The sequence below is a fragment of the Hyaena hyaena genome, unplaced genomic scaffold, assembly GCF_003009895.1.
Source record: "Hyaena hyaena isolate Hyena2069 unplaced genomic scaffold, ASM300989v1 scaffold_192, whole genome shotgun sequence".
Classification (NCBI taxonomy): Eukaryota; Metazoa; Chordata; class Mammalia; order Carnivora; family Hyaenidae; genus Hyaena; species Hyaena hyaena.
In genome coordinates, this window is record NW_024080825.1 from 791,622 (window position 1) to 811,297 (window position 19,676).

General features: G+C 44.6%; 1 protein-coding gene across 5 annotated transcripts in view; it reads right to left on the reverse strand.

Moving 5' to 3' along the window:
- RACGAP1 (Rac GTPase activating protein 1) overlaps positions 1-8,963 on the reverse strand; it is a 28,789-nt gene extending 19,826 nt beyond the window's left edge. For 2 of the 5 annotated variants that reach the window (XM_039241451.1, XM_039241447.1), the window contains exons 1-2: positions 8,871-8,963; positions 1,763-1,851 (exon numbers count right to left, since the gene is read on the reverse strand). In XM_039241451.1, the coding sequence (XP_039097382.1) occupies positions 1,763-1,847 (85 nt within the window). In that variant the 5' untranslated portion in view covers positions 1,848-1,851; positions 8,871-8,963. Of the gene's footprint in view, positions 1-1,762; positions 1,852-8,844 lie in introns of all 5 variants that reach the window. The other 3 variants (XM_039241448.1, XM_039241449.1, XM_039241450.1) reach the window with 3 other exon arrangements.
- Between the last annotated feature and the right edge of the window lie 10,713 nt (positions 8,964-19,676).

The following is a 19,676-nucleotide window of genomic DNA, read 5'->3' on the forward strand; positions in this document are numbered from 1 at the left end:
TTACAGATGGAGAAACAGACACAGAAATAACAGTTATAAGGCAGCACTAGTTATTGAGATTCTAAACCTCAGATTCCTCCCTCTGCCCCCACATCCTATCAGCTGCCTCCTCCTAGAGATCTTATTATCACAGTCTCTTCTATCCCTTTCCCCTTATTTCTATCTTCACTTCACAAACACCACTCCAGTTAAGGCTTCTTCCCTGAGCAATGGCAACTATGCCCTCATCAGTCTCCCAGCCTCCACCTCTGCTTGGGGAATCTTCCAAAAGCACCGCTGGGATCATGCCGCTCCCCCTTACTCCTACTCCCCTCAAACCCCACACCTGCCTGCCTCCACGTAAATGCCCTCTTTCATCTATGTCTGCTGGGATCTCACCCTACATCTAAGGCTCCACCCAAACCCTACTTTTGTCCGTGAAGCCACTTAGTCAGTCATCCCTTTTCCCCAACTCAACATGTGCTAAAAGCCGTTTTAGGTTTTCACTAAATATTTGCTGAATGAGCCTGAATTTTAAGATCTCTTATTCTATAAGCTTCCCCACTAGACTCCAAAGTAATCCATCTTCTGAGATGATATGACCTCAAAGAGAAGCCTAATGAGTATGCCATCATGGTTACTGAACTGGTATCAGATGATAGGGCCATGGAGCAGCTATTTTTTTTTTATAGTTTGTTTATTTTTGAGACAGAGAGAGACAGAGCACGAGTGGGGGAGGGGCAGAGAGAGAGAGAGAGAGGGGGAGACACAGAATCCGAAACAGGCTCCAGGCTCTGAGCTGTCAGGGCAGAGCCCGATGCAGGGCTCAAACCCACGAACCGTGAGATCATGACCTGAGCCAAAGTTGGACACTCAACCAACTGAGCCACCCAGGTGCCCCTGGAGCAGATATTAAGAGAGAAAAAAATAGAATACTGTTTTAAAAGGCCTGAAAGTGGATAAGAGCTATTAAAAACATCAAATTAAAGAAAATGCTGAATGGCATAAGACACCATACTAAGTACTGTGAAGATTAAAAAAAAAAAAGTTGAAGACGCATTTCTTATATTACTGTTATACCAGTGAGGCTGACTTTAGAGCAACACTTACTAAATTAGGTATTAATGAAAATCTGAAATAGGAGAGGATGGCAACCCAAAGAAAAGCTGATAAAAATTATTTCCTTAGATCACTTTAGTCAGTGCCATCAAACCCACCTCCTTTCTCACTAATCTACTTCCCAGACAACTATTCTATCACCACCTCCTTTTTCTCCCCAGCTCTCTACCCAGTTTCAATCCTTTATTACTAAGAATCAAATACATGAAATAGGTGGAAGCAGATGAATAGTCCCTTCTTCAAAAAGAAATGACATTTTTCTCCTCTTCAATTGAAAATGTTTTATATCACACAGGGAAAAAAGCCCAGGATAAAAAAAATATAGACAACCACTAAAGAAAAAAGCAACATCCTTGGAACTTTAGATTTTGCCCAGTTCTTGGTATGAAAATGAAATTGGCAACTAATACCAATGATTCAACGGAAAGAGAATCTTGATAATGAAAGAAGTCTGGGTGAACACATTTAAGAACAACTATCCGAAAAAAGTGACCAGTTAGAATGAATGTCCAGTAAGCTTTGACTGTGGATAAGTAACCATCACTTTCTTTTTAGGAAACCCAATGAAAACAACTTTAAGACTGGAACACACTTCAGTTTTGCAAAAAGCTCAGATCTGAAATCTGCTTTTCCTCTTCACGCAGGCTAGCTCAGAATGACTTACGGAGTTCATTTCCTTCACTGAGAATCTCCACCCGGCGTACAAGCTGCTCAAACAGATTCCGCAAATTCAGCATCGTCGTATCCATCTTTCTGCCAAGAAATCAAATATACATTAGGGGTCCTGCCTTCTCCCCCAAACAAAAGATTCAGTAGCAATCCAACACAGCCATCAGTGACTAACATCTGGACTCTTCCATTTGTAGCTACCATTATAAGGATCTCAAGCCAACAATTGGTGTTTTGTATAATCTTTATTATAAAAACAAAGTTGGAATGTTTTTAACACTCATTTGAAAATCAGAAAAGCATTTCAGACCTCTGAATATAACATCTCCCTTCCTGCCTACTTCTTTCCCCCACTCTGCAATCATTCTGGAGCTGCAAATAAAGCAGTTAGGGACAAGCATGTCAGTTGATTATTAGATGACCAACTATAAAATGTGGTTCTCAGTCTATTGATTAATATAATGCTTTTTCCACTTTAATCCTTCTGGACTGTGAGGACCTTCAACATAACTTAAAAGGTTTATTTTTAATTTTACTTTTAGCTAGTATCCCTATTGCAACTGTCTTTTAAAACGCAGGACATGGTCAGCACATTTCCTACCAACGGCACAGATGACGTCACACAAGTGATTAAGTGAGGAAATCGCCAGCTCAGCAGCACAAGAATTATTTCTGTAATGCAGGGCTCTCTGCTGGACTGTGTGCAGGGACTATGTCTAATAAATTTATACTAAGTATAGGCAAAGGATTATGTTGTACCACATTCTGGAATCAAGGAGACAATACACCACCTTCACAGTTAGAAGGGCAAAGGAAAAAATCATTTGCTACTGTATTCTGTATAGTGAATTTCAGGCTTCATATTTCCCCCCAAAGACCTGCTGATATTACATTAAAAAGCAGTGTCCTTACAGCAGTTTTGTTCTGAATAGATTTTAACTGGAAACACGTTGAAGAAATAAGATCTTCATTAAACAGTCAAGAAAAAAAAAAAGACATCAACTGGATGTCACAAAAATTATCAAGAAAATGAATTAAAAAATAAATTTCATTTGAAAATTGAATGTTCTCAGAAATACCATTAAAGGATTCTTATATTTCTCCAAGTCACTCCTTCAACATTCTAGTACAGGTCCTTATTTCATGAATCTAAATAAAATTTTAAGAACTCTTTTCTGAAGGTTTACTGATTTTACAATGTATTTAAGATTGCACCATAAGCTAGAAGGGCTGAACAGGGTGTAAAAAAAATCTGCAAAAGATAAAAAAACAGATAAACATAAAGATATTTTCTATTAAATGCTACAGAATTATTCATTCGTACTCAAAGGATGATTGTTCTAGTAGCCAAAAAGCTTTCAGTTCTAAGCTTGGAGGCAACATATACCTGAATCAGGGCCGGAAACCAAGATTTTCAAATGGCAACGTATCTGTTCCAAGCTACATAATCACAGCAAGCTGCTAAGCAACCAGACTAACAAATTTATTACAAAGATTTCTCTAAACTAAGAGCAAAACTAAAAGAATAGCATTAAACTGACAGGACGAGATCTGTTAAGTCCTGAAGATGCCCATGATTTAACAGTATGACAAAATAGGCATATATACTCAAATGCTACAGAGCAGGAGGACATTTGGTAGTTATTCAAATGAGGATTTCCTTTGGCCCCAGTAAAAAACGGGAAGAGACTGATCAGTTTTAATGGCACTGATTTCCATTATCTCAGCAGTCATCTATATATTCTGAGGCCATAAGACAGTGAACTCAGTACGTAGGAAGACTATCTGCCCAAGAAGGCAGAAAAGGAAGATTTCACGATGCAACTAGAGTATTAAAAACTGGTTGTTTAAAAAAAAAAATCAGGGGGTGCCTGGGTGGCTCAGTCAGTTCAGCGTCCAACTTCGGCTCAGGTTATGATCTCACGGTTCGTAGGTTGGAGCCCTGCATCGAGCTCTGTGCTGACAGCCAGCTCAGAGCCTAGAGCCTGTTTCAGATTCTGTGTCTCCCTCTCTCTCTGACCCTCCCCTGCTCACACTGTCTCTCACTCTCTCTCAGAAATAAATAAAAAACATTTAAAAAAATCAGAAGGTTTGATATTTTAAGTGACAATACAACCACCTGATCCTTTGTCCCCTTTAAAAGAAACCCTCACATTTTCTCAAGGTCCTCTAGCCCACTATTCTTCTTGCCTATGTTCTTTGCGCATACCACTCCCTAGAGTGAGGGTTGTGGGGAAGTACTCTTGAAAACACAACCTGATTCCTAAAAACACTAAAGACAGAGAGAGACAACCTACCTGGGGACGTCTCCTGATCACATTAAGTGTTACCTCCTACAACCACCTGTACCTACGTTATTCTCCAAACATGCTGCCTGCTACCCAGGAGATCATTGTCTAACTGAATTCCCAGTGCTCTGCTATAAAGCAAAGAGCTAACCCTTAACTGCCAGACCAGCAGAGTCTCCAGATTTAGAGTTTTATGAAGAATTTATGAATTTTTTTCTGTTCTTCCGTCTCAACACCAGACATTCCCTAAAATTCAATCCTCCCGTCTCTAGGAGAACTTCTCACACTATCTCATGTTAGTCATTACAGCTCTCCAGAGGATCACCTGCTCCTGAACCCAGCACCTCTCCTAAGTCCAGTCCTACAGCTCTCAGTTTGCTGGAGATGCCCTGGAGGTGGAGCCTGATTCTGAGACTTTATTCTATCTTTCCCCCGCATATATTAGCAACTATTCTAACCACTCGACTCCCAATTTTGGTTTCCTTATTTTTATCATTCACTCAGTTCCAACCCCCAGAATCACCCTAAGTTACTCCCCTCTAACAACCATGGACTCTTCTCTCATGTTTTATACCCATCCCCTCATCACTGGCAGGCCATCATCACTCATTTCAACTGACCTATCCCCCGCTACTGTGTGTGCTCAGCTGGCATTCAGACATCACACACCTTACACTCTGATTTAGCTTTACCATGCTTCAGGGCTCCTGGGGTGGCTCAGCTGGTTAAGCATCATTTGAGCCCCCTGTCAGGCTCTGAGCCTGGAGCCGGATTCAGATTCTGTGTCTCCCTCTCTTTCTGCCCCTCCCTCACTCATGCTTGGTCTCTGTCTCTCTCTCAAAAAAAAAAAAATTGTTTCTACCCTATGTCCCAGGTAGACTGTACATGTGAGAGAAGAAACCTTACCTTTGGAACTACTGTATTACACACACATTCAATATTTAAAAATAAGTATTTGATAGGGGCACCTGGCTGGATTAGTTGGTAGAGATGTGACTCTTGGATCTCAGGATTGTGGGTGTGAGCCTCGCATTGGGCATAGAGTTCAATCAATCAAGTAATATTTGGTAAATGGAAATCAGGGCGCGCGCGCACACACACACACACCACTGATTCTACTGTCAAAAGAATTTACATTCTACCTCAACATCAATGTGTAATATAAACGAAAACTGAAAGAACAGGTTAAAAAAGGGGTGGTTTGGACAAAAGCTTTGGGATAAAATTTTAATTCTTCTATTTACTAGTATAACTTTGGGTAAGTCAAATTTTGAGACTGATCTATAATTGGGAACAATAACAGTACCCTATATACCTCACAAAATGTCATCAATTCATGCAGGTAGAAGTTTTATAATGTATCAACTGAACCTTACTATTAAAATATAAGACATTAGAAAGGCGCCTGGGTGACTCAGTCCATTAAGCATCCAACTCTAGATTTTGGCTCAGGTCATGGTCTCAAGGTTTATGAGTTCAAGCCCTATGTATGGCTCTGCCTTGGCAGTGTAGAACCTGCTTGGGATGCTCCCTCTCTCTCCCTCTCTCCCTTGCCTGCTCATAGTTCACTCTTGCTCTCTTTCAAACTAAATAAACGTCAAGAAATGAAATGAAACGAAATAAAATAAATGGTATTATAGTGGGTATGACTTTTTTTGTTTTTTTGCTTTGGTCTGATGGTCATTTACATCCTACCACAGTGATTACCAAATCATAGCTGGAACCCAGACCAAGAAGAATGGGAAAGATAGCAAAAATCTGACCGGTCTAGGCTCTTTAGCAAGCTGTTTTACATGAGGCTTGTAGCATTTAAGAATAGTTTTCCCTCTAACACAGGTTTACTTAGGGTAATCCAAAAACGGCACTAGCAAAATATAATCCTCTTCTCTTTATATGCTAGGGGACTATGCATTTTTATTAACGTTCTATAGAAGTGACACTCAGGAGTTATTTATAGATGACAAAAATATCTTTCTGCCTCAGTACTAACTCTGATATCTCAGCCAAATTGTAACTCAAAAAGCTAAAATTTACTCATCCTATTCAATGTCAATTAAAAATGGTCTTAATTTTCCTGCTGGGTCACATTTTCACCCACACAAATCCTCCTTTATTTCTCCCCCTTTATTATTTAGCTCCATAGCTAGGAGACACACTAATGTGAAAGGAAACAAAAACAAAGTCATATTGTACTACATTGCTTTGCAGCTGTAAAACAGCTGTCACTTTTCACTACAGAGGCAGCTGCCTTTTGGGAAAGCTGAAATGATCCCTGTGTGTAGCAAGGAAATCAGTTTGTGGAGCACTTTAAACAAAAAGGTGCTAGAGAATCTCAGCTGTTATTGATGAGAAGCCCCAGAGGTGGAGAAGTCACTGTGTTACAGATTCCCAATCTGTGAGTATCCCTAAGGGAGCAATTTCACATCACCAGGAAAGAGTCTCAGCTTGATGTGATTGCTTTGAGTCCCCAATTTAATTTCAATCACCCAGCCAAGAGACAGACACCGTCCTTCAGAATAACAGACTATTACAGATCTTAACTGCAGAGTATTCTGGGAAAAGTCTATCCTCTTCTTCCTCCTAGAAACAACATTATTAAGAGACCTATACATCACATTTTAGGTGCATCAAGGGTGTTAAATATTGTAAGACAAAGCAACAGAAGGCTGAGTTTTCCAGGAAAGAGTTTTAATGAAAAATATTCTCACAAACATTACTAAATCTGGAAATTCCCAAGAATTCAGCAATACAGGTTCTCCCCTGCCAAAGAAAACCATTCCCTGAGACAGTCTCAATACTACAAGATTCTTTCATGTGAAAGCATTTCAGAGCAATTCTTTTTCCCAAATGTCCAGCTTCTGCCTCACTGCATCAGAAGCCTCTACACAACTGCCACACAGAAGGAATAGCTTGAAACCAAATGTTCTTAGGAGCAAATCAATTGCAGAAAGAGTAAACAGAATGTTCTCAGTCCAACATGAATGGAGACTAAAGAGATGAGTTGAATTATTTCTCAGAAAATTATTACCAGTTTAGTATATACTAAGTTTTCTTTTTTTCTCTGATTCTGTGGATTCTTCCCATTCTGCAGTTTCATTCTTCAAGGTCTAGTGTAAGTCTTACCAATTCACTAAAGTATTCCCTGACAATTTCGGTCCAAAATTGTCTCTTTATTAGCTCTCACGATCATTTGGCAGATATAAAACACTGCATCATATTATGAACATTCTACGTTCAAAACAATTAGTGTTTCTCTAATAGTCAAATTAAAACCTCATCACCCTAAACAATCAGGTGCATCTCCTTTTTCTTTGTCCATTATATACTCATATTTCATAACATTGCAATCATAGATTGACAGACTTTTGTGTTTTGCTCTTCTCTATCATGTTTCCATTAAGTTACAAAAAGTTGATTAGCAATTATTTAACCATTCTCTTCTTTGGATATTTAGGTAATTTCCAGTTTTTCAGTTACATCTACCTGTAACCCCTTGCATGACTACTCCTTCACCTCCTGCAGGGATTTATTCAAATGTCATTTTCTCAGTGAGGTCTTTCCTAACTATCCCAATTTTCAATTTTTGCCTATCCCTCCTACACTTCTCTGCTTTGTTTTCCTTCGAAGCACTTATCTCCATCTAACATACTTATATATTAACTCATTTATTTTTATTGTCTGCCTCCCCAGTAGTTTAAGTCCCAAGAAGGCACAGATTTTTGTCTGTTCACTGAGTCCCTGGTGCCCAGAATAGTGCCTGACAGTTGGCAAATAATATATATATAAATATATATATTCATTGAATGAATGAACATTGCTGTGAACATTTATTTTCTTCAGATGGCTGTATTCCTTTGAATAGATTTCCAAGGCTGGGATTACTATATCGCAGGGTAAAAATCTCTTATTGCTCTTGATAAATATTGCCAAAATATTTTCCAAAAGGGCTATACTAATGTTAAGAATACTCAACAGTGTAGAGGCCTACTAGATTCACCACAGCTGTCTTTTAAGTTCGATCACCCCAAATAAAGTGCAACCTCCTTTAAGACTAAATAAGATTGTCTTGTACTTATGGTATGCACTGAATAAATACTTGTTGAATGATTAAGATATAGGAAAAGCGCCTTCTCTGAACACTTTCACTAAGTCAAAAAGCTCACCCCACACACTCAAGAGAATAAGGATACGTCTTTTTTTTTAAAGGCTTATCTTCTCACCCACCCCACGTTGCTTAACACTCCCTCTGCCTACGAACGAGATGAGAAACGTACATGAAATTGCAAAAGTTAAGACCTCCTTGTTCCGAAGGCTGAGAATTAGGATGGGACGGGCAAGATATCTTTGCCTCCGCCAACCTACCTAGATAACACGCAGCCCACAGGGGAGAGAGGCTCCACTTCAAGCCACCCCAGCCTCTCAAACACCAGGGCTTCTCCCTTCCCAAAACCCTTGCTCCTCCGAAGAGAATGGGAGTATTACCGCACCTACTCCCAAACTCTGTATTTAAGTGAAAATCACTTCTTTGGGAGCTGGTTCTTGCCCAGTTCAAGCCATCAACTCAAAAAAGGGGCCCCCAGCAATTCGCAAAACACAGCGCAGAGAAAGAAACCCTCCACTCCCAGCCACTGCCCCTTCAGACCACTGCCCCTTCAGACCGCTGCCCCTCCCGGCCGGTGGAGACCCCCGGCGGAGGGGTCGTAGGCGCCGGCCTTCTCCCCGACCCCCGCGGTGACCCCGGCTCACCACCCCAGACGGTCTCCTACCACAGACCCAGAGTCAGACGCACTTGTTTGGGCAGCCCCTAGCGCCAACCTGGCCGGGTCCGCCGGGCCCCACCTGGGCCGCCTTCCACTTCCCTCCGCGCCTCACCCAACGGCAAAGCAGCAACGCGCCTCCGGCTCGGGTTTGAAATCCTGCACCAACCAATCACAGAGAAATTTATTCCTCCCGCGCTGTCCCTCTACGCTGCGTCGCGCGCCGCAGCGCCACGGGGTGGTGGGAGGGCCCAGGACTGAGCATGCGCATACTGCTAGGACGACGCCGAAGGCAGCCATTTTGACTAAGGTCAACATGTGGGCGGGGGCGTTGATTGTTTTTAGGGGTTTTTTTCTCTTCGGAGCCCTTTCCTGAAGCCGTTCAGGATACCGTGTGACCAAAGGCAAGTGATACTTTATGAGTACAGATTATGGCTAGCCTCTCTGTTTTCCCCAAGCAGGGAAACAGGGCTTTTGGAAATTGTCAATTGAGCAGTGTCCCGTCTCGCTGTTGAATAGGAAGAATGCTGGAAGATAGAACAGTCATTTGTAACCATATTTATTGAGCTATGTAATGCCGTCATTCACTGATGCGTTCATCCAGGTTTTCACTTGACACATATTTATTGAGTGCGCCTAATTTGTAACAAGCACACTACTAGTTATCGGAAAAATAAAGGTGATACGATCTCTGCTTTCCAGTAGCCAAGAATGGAAGAAACAGCTCAGGGTGAAAAAATAAATGCAAAATAAAAGTACTATAATTCCATTTAATAAACAGCCATTTGGAACTTGGCATCGTGCTAAGCACAGAGCTTTTTCATACAACCAAGTATCACAGAGTTCCACATATCCTTACTACAACGTAATGTAGTCTGAACTTTTCTATTCTCCTCCTACCCCTGCCTCCATGTTGGTTGTTTCTATGTCACTGAATTGATTACTCAATATTGAGTGGCTACGTGCAATTTGAAAAACTGCTGGCTAACACATACAAAAAACAGTGTGGTTTAATGGATAGGTCACAGGTTTTATAACCAGAAAACTTCCATTTAAACAAATACCTTTGGAGTCCTTTTGTGCAGTAGGCATACCACAGAACCAGTTTCATTATCACTTTTTAACCCTTAGGTACTTCACGTTCTCCAACTATAAAACAGAAATAATAGTGTAACCCCTGTGCGCCCAGTGGCTCAGTGGGTTAAACCACCAACTTTTGATTTTGGCTCAAGTCATGATCTCACAGGTTCATGAGATGAGCCACCTTGGCCTCTGTGCTATCAGCACCGAGCCTGCTTGGAATTCTCCCTCTCTCTCTCTCTGCCCCTCCCCTTCTCTCACACAGATGCATGCACTCGCACCCTCTCTTTTTTAAAAAAATATTTATTTTTGAGAGAAAGGGAGAGGGCACAGCAAAGGAGGGGCAGAGAGAGAAAAGGACAGAGGATCTGAAGCAGGCTCTGCTGTGACAGCAGAAAGCCTGATGCAGGGCTCTAACACATGAACCAGGAGATGAGGACCTGAGCCCAAGTCAGATGCTTAACCAACTGAGTCACCCAGGTGCCCCAATAAATAAACTGTTAAAAAAAATAAATAAAGAAATAATAGTACTATTCTTATCTCACAGGTTTATTCCCAGATCAAATAAGAGTGTGTGGAACACTATCAAGGCTTAACCTTTGTAAGCTGTAATACAGATTGTTATGAATATTATTTTATTTTTGTTTTTTTAATGTGTATTTATTTTTGAGAGACAGAGAGAAAGAGCACGAGCAGGGAGGGGCAGAGAGAAAGGGAGACACAGAATCCAAAGCAGGATCCAGTCTCTGAGCTGTCAGCACAGAGCCTGACATGGGGCTCGAATTCACGAACTACTAAATCATAACCTGAGCCGAAGTCGGACCCTCAACCGAATGAGCCTCCCAGATGCCCCTGTTATGAATATTATTAAGGAAGATATGAAGAAAGAAAATATTGACCATACATGTATTTTCCCACTTAATCCTCTCCACAACCCTTTAAGGTCAGGAGCACTCATTGATTGCATTAGTCGGTGCCACCTTAGATATCTATCATACAATAAGTATGGGCACAATATGTTTAAAGTGCTTTAGAAGTACAGAGGAGGAAACAGTTAATCCTATCTGGGGAGTGGGAGTGTTAGAAAAGCCTACAGAGACTTGATATCTGAGCTAGTACTTGAAACGTGAATAGGAACTTACCAGATAGAAGGGGGTGGCACATTCCTCGCAATGGGAGGGTCCTGTGACGTCTCAGGAATGAGTCATGTGTATTTTTAATAAATACACAAGCAAACAATTTATGAAGGTTTACGGCTGTGAAGGAACATTTCCCTCGACATGCAGGTGATGAGGGTTCAGTGGGTGTGATGCCTTCTTGGCAGCTTTAGCCTGAGGAGGGGAAGAAGCAGCTAGCAAAATATGTAGAGACCAGACTAAGAAGCGATTGGACTTGTCCTGAAATAGACACAATGACAAAACAATGGGGTTGAGACTGACTTTGACTAGGTTTGCATTTTACATGGGTCATATGCTCAGCTGGCATGGACGATTGTCTGGAGAGGGAAAAATCTGAAGGTACAAAGACTCCTCCTGTATCATTAGGGAGAGAAGACATGAGCTGAATTAGGCCAGTGTCAGTAAGGGATGGAAAGGAGGGACAGATGGGAAAGATATTCATGAAATGAAGTGCATTTATTAAATGATTGGACCTAATGATTGGAAAAAGAGAAGGGGGTGTAAAACCACTCAGCGTTCTCCCTCTCCCTTTCATCCCTTATCCAATTACCGAGCGCAACCCTTAAGCATCTCTTGTGTGCGCGCACTTTTTTCCTTTCTATCATCACCGCCCTAGTCCAATTCAGTAGTCTTAGCCACCAGTGAAATTGTTTACCCCTCACTTACATTCCTTACACCCTGAGTGATCTTGTAAAAATGTAACTCTAGGGGCATCTGGGTGGCTCAGTCAGTTAAACATCTGACTCTTGGTTTCCACTCAGGTCATGATCTCACGGTTCATGAGAATGAGCCATGAGTCAGGCTCTGTGCTGACAGTGCAGAGCCTGCTTGGGATTCTCTCCCTTTCTCTCTTTCTCTGCCTCTCCATCACCCGTGCTTTCTCTCTCAAAATGAATAAATAAACATTTTTTTAATGCAACTCTAATCATGTCTCTGTCTCATTTGAAATCATCAATGATTTCAACCTCCTCCTCAGTAAAGACCAAAATCCCTACCAAGGCTCCCTAAACAGGCCAGGCTTGCTTCCGGAGCTGCACTTCCTGACCGTCCTAGCACTTATTTGCACTTCTTCCTCCATATCTCCACTGCCTTTTCACCTGGCTAAGTTCTATGCACCCTACAAGGGCAGCTTAAAAACTTAGGCTTAAGTTTTGCCTGTTTCAGGGGCATCTGGGAGGCTCATTCCGTTGAGCGTCTGTCTTCGGCTCAGGTCATGATCTCATGGTTCATGGCATTGGGCTGTGTGCTGACAACTCAGAGCCTGGAGCCTGCATCGGATTGTCTCCCTCTCTCTATCTGCCCCTCCCCAGCTTGTGTTCTCTCTCTCTCTCTTTCTCTCTCAAAAATAAATAAATAAACTTAAAAAGAGAGAGAGATTTACCTGTTTCAGGAAAGTCTCCGAGGCCTGGAGCAGCACGTTTGCTAGAAGCTCCCCTAGCACCCTGCTCCCCCTGCACCGCCTTTCATACATGTCACCTCATTTGTACATCTTCCTGATCCTCCTAGTTACCAGTTACATGGCTGTTCACAAGTCATCTGTGCCTTTGCTCACTTGTCTATAAATGGAAATCATAATAGTACCTACTTAGAGTTGTTTGGAGGAATAAATGAGATACCATGTAAGGCACCTAGCATAGTACGTGGCACACAGAAAGTGCTCAGGAAATATTCCTTATTTTCCCTACTAAACTATAAACTCCCAGAGAACAAGAGATTGTATTCCTCTAATTTACTGCCGTATTCTCTTGCTTTTGCAGCTCTAACGGGCATCTAAGTGAGCAGAAGTGAGTTCAGTGGATGGTGGTAGCCATGAGGGTTGAAAACACTGTCTGCCCTCCTATGCCTCCCTCGACCCAACGCACCACCACCATTCCCCCCACCCCCTCCACCCCAGTTCCACTCAAGCACCTTTCCTGCTGCACCAGCCCGGTGAGAAGAAGGCACAGAAAAGGTGAGGGTATGTGTGTGTGGCGGGGGAGGCTGGGTTGTCTTAAGCCCTTTTCTTCCCTAACTGTAGGTAGCTCTCTGGTTAGGGAGGCATCTGGGGTTGCACCTCTTGTGGGAAAAGCGTGAAAGCTGGTGCCAGAAAGCATGGGTTTGATTCCCGGCTATGCCACTTATTAGAGGCGAGATCTGGGCTTGGTTATTTAATCTCCTGCTTCCCGAGTCTCACTCGCTCACTCGCCGGGTGGTTCTGCGGTGCCAGCGAGGTAATGGCTGTGAAAGGGCCTCACCCTCCTAACGCGCCGTCGGGATGCGTGAGCCCTGGGACGCGCCGCCCGCCCTCGCAGCCCGAGGGGGAGGGCGATCACCTGAGCCCTTTCCCCCCCAACCCCACCCCGCCGCCCGCCTCGCCGCCTCTCGCGGGGAGCCGCTAATGGGATTTATGCTAATGGCGAGGACTCGGGTGACCGCCGGAGCGCGCCCGCACCCCGCCGCCCCCGCTCCCCACCTCTCCAGGGCCGGGCTGCCTGCCCAGAAGTCGCGACAGAGCTACTGTCACCGTGGGTCCCCGGGCAGTGGGAGAGGCCTGGCAGGCCGAGGGGAGACCCGGTCCCTGGCTGCAGTCCGTCTAATCACACTCGGGTGTTCGTCTTCATCCTTCTTGCTTTGTCCAGGCTCCTGCCTCTCTCGGTTCCTTCTTTGATCTTCATCTCTAGAGGTCCCACTCCCTTCCTCCATTCGAGATTTATTGTTCTGTCAATTAAACCGTGATGTTTTGAGCACTTCTGCGTTCCAGGCAGTGTTCTAAGCACTGAGATGGGGTGCAGCCGGGTATAGAGAGGGCAGAGTGCAGAGATGGGGATTGTGTTCTGGGGTTCAGGGAGAGCCAGTCCCACTTCTGGCTGAGGATCAGGAAAGTCTTCCTGGAAGAAGAGGCCTTTAAGCTGAGCTTTGAAACATACACAGGATCCCAACCCCGGAAGGGAGCAGGAAGTAAAGTGGTCAGGAAGTGTTCAGAGAAAATGGAGAAGCTGATCCAGTGTGGCAGAAAAGCAAGGATCTTGATTGGTGAGGAGGGGTAAAACCGGAAAGAACTTTGATATCACAGTGTGAGGGACCTTGCATACCTCTTAGCTTGTCTCATCATCTATGATGAGAGGAGTGGTTTCAATCTGTGGTTCCCAAACTGTAGAAGCCTTGGAGTGATCACAGGAAATTCAGCCTCTGGCTCCATGAAGACTCTGAGGACCTCGTCTGTGGGGAACTGTGTAATTTCTGGGGGAAGAATAAAATACAAATGGGTTTTAATGATGCAATCCAGAATTTGGTCATTAAGTATCTCAACCAATAGTTATCAAAAATACGACTGTTGGGGTGCCTGGCTGGCTCAGTCTGTAGAGCATGTGATTCTTGATCTCGTGGTTGTGAGTTTGAGCCCCACATGGGGCATAGAGTTTACTTTTAAAAAATACAACTGTTATCATGTCAGGATCATGGAAAAAATTTTTTGGAAATAAAAACTTTGGAAACATCTGGTCTAAGTATCCTCTGAAAGCTCTGCAATTACCATCCTACCCAGCTGCAGTGGAGATTGGGCTTTATACCACCAGGGGGCGCTGCAGTCCCCATATGAGTGGAAACTGAGGCCCATGGGCCAGAGGACAGTTCCAAACTAGGACAAGGTGGGACCCAAGGTTCCAGTCCTGGGTCTGTAGACCACTGAGACCTGTTACACGTAAGGTTCTATAAGAGAGATGTATCTCTGCAGTTTGGGGAGGTAAGAGACCCAGAGAGGACAGTGACCTGTGTCCCAGGTCACTCAGCACTGTACATACACCTCTGGTAGGGAGTCGTAATTCCCATCTGGTTGGACCTTGAGCTGCAGCTCCTAGTCTCCCACATAGCATGGTCCTCACATTCTACCTCAGCTATCCTTGGGCAAAGGGAAGGGACTGAGGGAAGAAAAGGTACAAAACAAGGCCCAGATGGCCATCCTGCATGGCCTTGGCACGCGCCTCAGGAATGCAGGGAACTGATGAAGACCTGGGGAGGCAGGGAAGCCTTTCTGAAGGTGGAGCTGGGGACAATCAGAGAGGAGCAAGAAGGTCAGTTCAGGCAGGGAATTCTGTATAAAAAGGGAATAATTATTGCTTGGCAATAGGAGGCAGCAGCTCACAGCCAGAGGGGAGGACAGGAGAGGCCAGCAGTCTCCCTCCACTCTCTTACCACCCCCCACCCCACTGACTCTGCTGAACCCTGAGCAGGGCTCTGACCCAGCTCAGCCTCTCCAGTCAGGAATTTCTCCCTGGCAAGGCCCAGAGAAGCTTAAAGAGGGAAGTGGGCTCCCACACACAACCCTCAGAGGCTGAGAATGTCTACTCAAACTGTCAGGATCCAGAAGACTTTCCAACCCAACCTGAAGGTACACACAGACAGAGGGGTGCTCACCATGATGGACACAGAGACTGCACCACCCCAGGATAAGCGCGCTCTCTCTCTCTCTTCCTCTCTCTCTCTCTCTCTTTCAGGCTTGATCTTAGCAGAACAAGTGAAGAAAGAGGTGCCTGGGTGTCTCAGTCCATTAAGTGTCCACCTCTTGATTTCAGCTCAAGTCATGATCTCACCTTCGTGACTTCAAACCTGCTTGGGATTCTCTGTCTTTCCCTCTCTCTTTCCCTCTCCCCCGCTTGTACTCTCTGTCTCTCTCCAAATAAAAAAACTTAAAAAGAACAAATGAAGAATGACACAGAGCCTCCAGGCCCCTTGGGCCAGAGCACTGGACCCTCACCCCGTAATGCCTCACTCTTGCTGTAGATGGGCCACCCCTTTCTCCTCCCTGGCCAACCTGTACTCATCTGCTATTCCTCTCTTATGTACCCCTGCTGGCTCTAAGCAGCAAATTCCTTCCCATAACCACTGTGCCCTATATGGCCCCCCTCTCCCCATTTGCCTGGGCTTGGGGTACCATCCCTGAGCCCCAGGCTGAATGTCTCCCAAGCCTTGTTCCTTCTGCCCTCCCACACCTCTGGCCCTTCCAGGGTACCTTTCTGAGATTTGCTGAGCCTGAGTGTTCATCTAAGCAGAGAAGACCAGAAGGAGAGGCAACCGGAAGGGCCATTCATATTGGCAGGGCTTCTCTGGGCAGCAGAGTGGACAGCAGGACAGGCGGGGCAAGCCAGCCACTCTGGAGAGGGTGGGCACACCCTGCCTGTCCCCATCTCAACAGGACTACCTCCTAAGCTTAGAATTTTGGCTGCAACACACATGCGCATACATATTATACATACACACACACCAGGCCTATCTGCTCTGCAGAAATCTGCTTTCCTGGGGCCCCGAGGGCTTGTTTCCTCATTGCCCACCAAGCATTTCCCATCTGCTTTCACAGGGGAACCTTCAGTCATGGGTTCACTCCAGACATCCCCCAATTTTCAAGTTTTACAGCCTTCAAGAGACAAGGCCATACCAAATCTGGGATCATTGCAGCTGCTCCGTTTACAGCCCAGCCCCTGCACCTCCCTCCCACCTCAGTGCATCCCTCCCACCTCTGTGAAGCCTTCAAGGCTGGGAGGGAGGTCAGAATGGAGCCCATCTTGGCAAAATGAGAAAAGATTAGAGCAATACATTTGCTGTCAATGGCAATAAGGCTGCCTGAACAGGGGAAGAGGAATATTTGATTTCGGGCTCTCCAGGGGTCTTGGCGGAGGAACACTGGCAGCCTGCAGCCTCAGGCCTGATGGAGTGGGGAGGGCTGGTCCCAGCCCCAGCCAACTAGGGACCCTGGAATCCCAGCACTCCCATCTCCTTATCGACCCCATCCTCTGCAGTCACCCGCAGGGTTGCAGCTCCACCCCCAACCCTCCCGTCATTTCTCCCTTCCCACTGCCAAACTTGTGTTTCCCTGCAGCAGTTTTTCTACCCGGTGCAGGGTGATGGAGCAGAAAGAACACTGCTCTAGGGGCTGGAGAGGAGGCCTGGGTTTTAACCCCCCTGCTGTGTCTAAGCCCAGGGACTTCATGCAAGTCACTGAGCATCTCTGAGCCTGGGGTGGTATGGGTTGGGGGACAACATGGCATTTGGCATCCTGAGGTCAGCTTGGCCATTCACCACTACAGTGGTCTTGGTATCATCACTTCACCTCTCTGAGCTCTCATCCTCATCTATAAAGTGGGGATGAAGCAAATAGTAAGGCCTATCTATGTCCTAAGGTGGTGGCGAGTGTCAACAAAGCCTTGGATAAGAAAGCTGTAAACAAGTGTGACATAGCATTGTCTTGTTTCATGGGGATTTGCAATATGTTCCCTGGCTGAAGGATGAGCCCGAGCTTCATCCAGAAGCTCGAGGGTTCTTTCCAGCCCTAGGATCTTGGCTCTGAGTCCCACTCTCCCCAGTGAGTAGAAGGAGTAGTTTCTCTGGAAAAGGCAGATGAGGTTTGTTTGTTTGTTTCTTTTCGGTCGAACAGACCTGAACTGAAGAGTCGACTCTCCTGGACCAATCCTGAAAGATATTCTGGAGACAGAGGTTATTTTAGAAGCAACTGGTCAATAGTATCTCTTTCCAACCTCCTACCCTCATGTGTACAGGGAATGGTGCCCCTTGAGTTGTGCAATGGATGCTAATAAGGCAACTTCTGCCCAGCCCTCAGGCAAATGAACAAGGTGCTAGGCAGGAGAGGGCACAGAGAGCCTAGAGGATGGAATTCACATTCACTTCCAGGCTGCCTGGAAACACCTGCAGTGTTTTCCATATGCTTTCTGGTCTCTACTGTTAACAGCCTGAGAAGGAGGTATAACCAACATGAGGTTGGATAGCTTGCCCGTTGTCGTTGTCATATGCTGCAAGGATCTATCACTCTAGCTGAACCACAGGACTTGGTGCTGCCTCTTGTTGGAGCAGAAGGTGCAAGGCTTCGGTCCCAGTCCTGGCTCCCTTGGCTGAGATGGGAACCTGGGTGGATCTTTAAGCAGATTGTACTACTCAACCAAGGAACATAGAGAGTGCTTTGGAAGGTGGAGAGCCCTTCACAAATGCATTATACTTTTGTGTGCTTCTTTTCTGGTTCCCACTTCATTTCCCACTGTCCACCCTGCATGGTCCTCCACTCTGGCCGGATCTCCTCACTTTATTTTTCATCTGATACATCAGGCTTATTCATGTCTTCCCTTCCCCCCTCTGCCTATGCAGATCTCACCCATCCTCTGAGGTCTCCATGAAGTCTTGCTACCATGCAAAGTGGCAATAAGGATAGACTTTCTTGACTTACTATTCACTTTTTATGAATGTGTCCTGATCCCACAAGAGAGTCCCTAAGTGATGCTCTGAGGGCCTAGACTATGTCTCCTACCTCTTTGTAACCTTGGGGCTTGCATAGAGTCTGGTACATACTGGGTGTTAGGAAAACATTTATAGCTGGAGGTGATGATTGTGGTGGTGGTACTCATGATAGAATCCACATTTGAAGTAGAGGTGGGGATGGTGACAGCTCTGGTAGCTGTAATGGTAAGTACGGTGGTGAGTTTGAGAGCATGGTGGCTTTGGTCGTGATGGTGGTAATGCTGATGATGTGAGTTTGAAGATGGTGGTAGTGATGGGGATAATGATGGTGATGGTGGTAATAGTGGTAGTGATAGTGGCCGTGTTAATTATCTATGGCTGCATAACAAAGTACTCCCAAAACTTAATACTTCAAAACAACACGCATTTATTATCTCATAGTTTCAGCAGGAGAGGAATCTGAGCATGGTGTAGCTGGATGCATCTTGCTTGTTTTCTCATATGACTGCAACCAGGGTGTCAGCAAGGGCTACTACAATCTCATCTGTAGTCTGTACTGGAGGAAGATCTGCTTCCAGATTCACACATGTGATTGTTGACAGGATTCAGGTCCTCTTGGGCTCTTGGACCTTGCTGAATGTTGACCTGAGGCCTCCTTCAGTTCTTTGTCACATGGGCCCCTCCATAGAGTAGCTGGCAACATGGCAGCTGGCTTTCCTTGATGCAAGTGAGAGAATACCCAGGACAGAAGCTACAGTCTCTTTGTAACCTAATCTAGAAGTAACATCCTATCCCTTCTGCTGAATTCTATTCACTAGAAGTGGGTCATTAAATACAGCCCATAATTTAATTTTTTTATTTGAGTATAGTTGACACACAATGTTACATTAGTTTCAGGTATACAACGGTGAATCAACTGCTCTATGTGTTATGCTATGTTCACCACAAGTGTAGCTGCCATCTGTCACCATACAATACTATTACAGTATCATTAACTATATTCCCTATGCTGCGCCTTTTATTCCCATGACTTAGTCATTCCATAACTGGAAGCCTGTATCTCCCAGTCCCCTTCACCTGTTTTGTCCATGCCCTTACCCCTCCTTTCTGGCAACCATCAGTTTGTTCTCTGCATTTATAGGTCTGATTCTGCATTTATTTCGTTTATTCATTTGTTGTGTTAGATTCCATATATGAGTGAAATCATGTGGTATTTGTCTTTCTTAGTCTGATTTTATTTCACTTAGCATAATACCCTCTATGTCCATCCATGTTGCAGCAAATAACATATCACATCCTTTTTTAAGGCTGCATAATATTCATTATATATATATATATGTAACATATATATATCACAACTTCTTTTATACACACACACATGTGTGTGT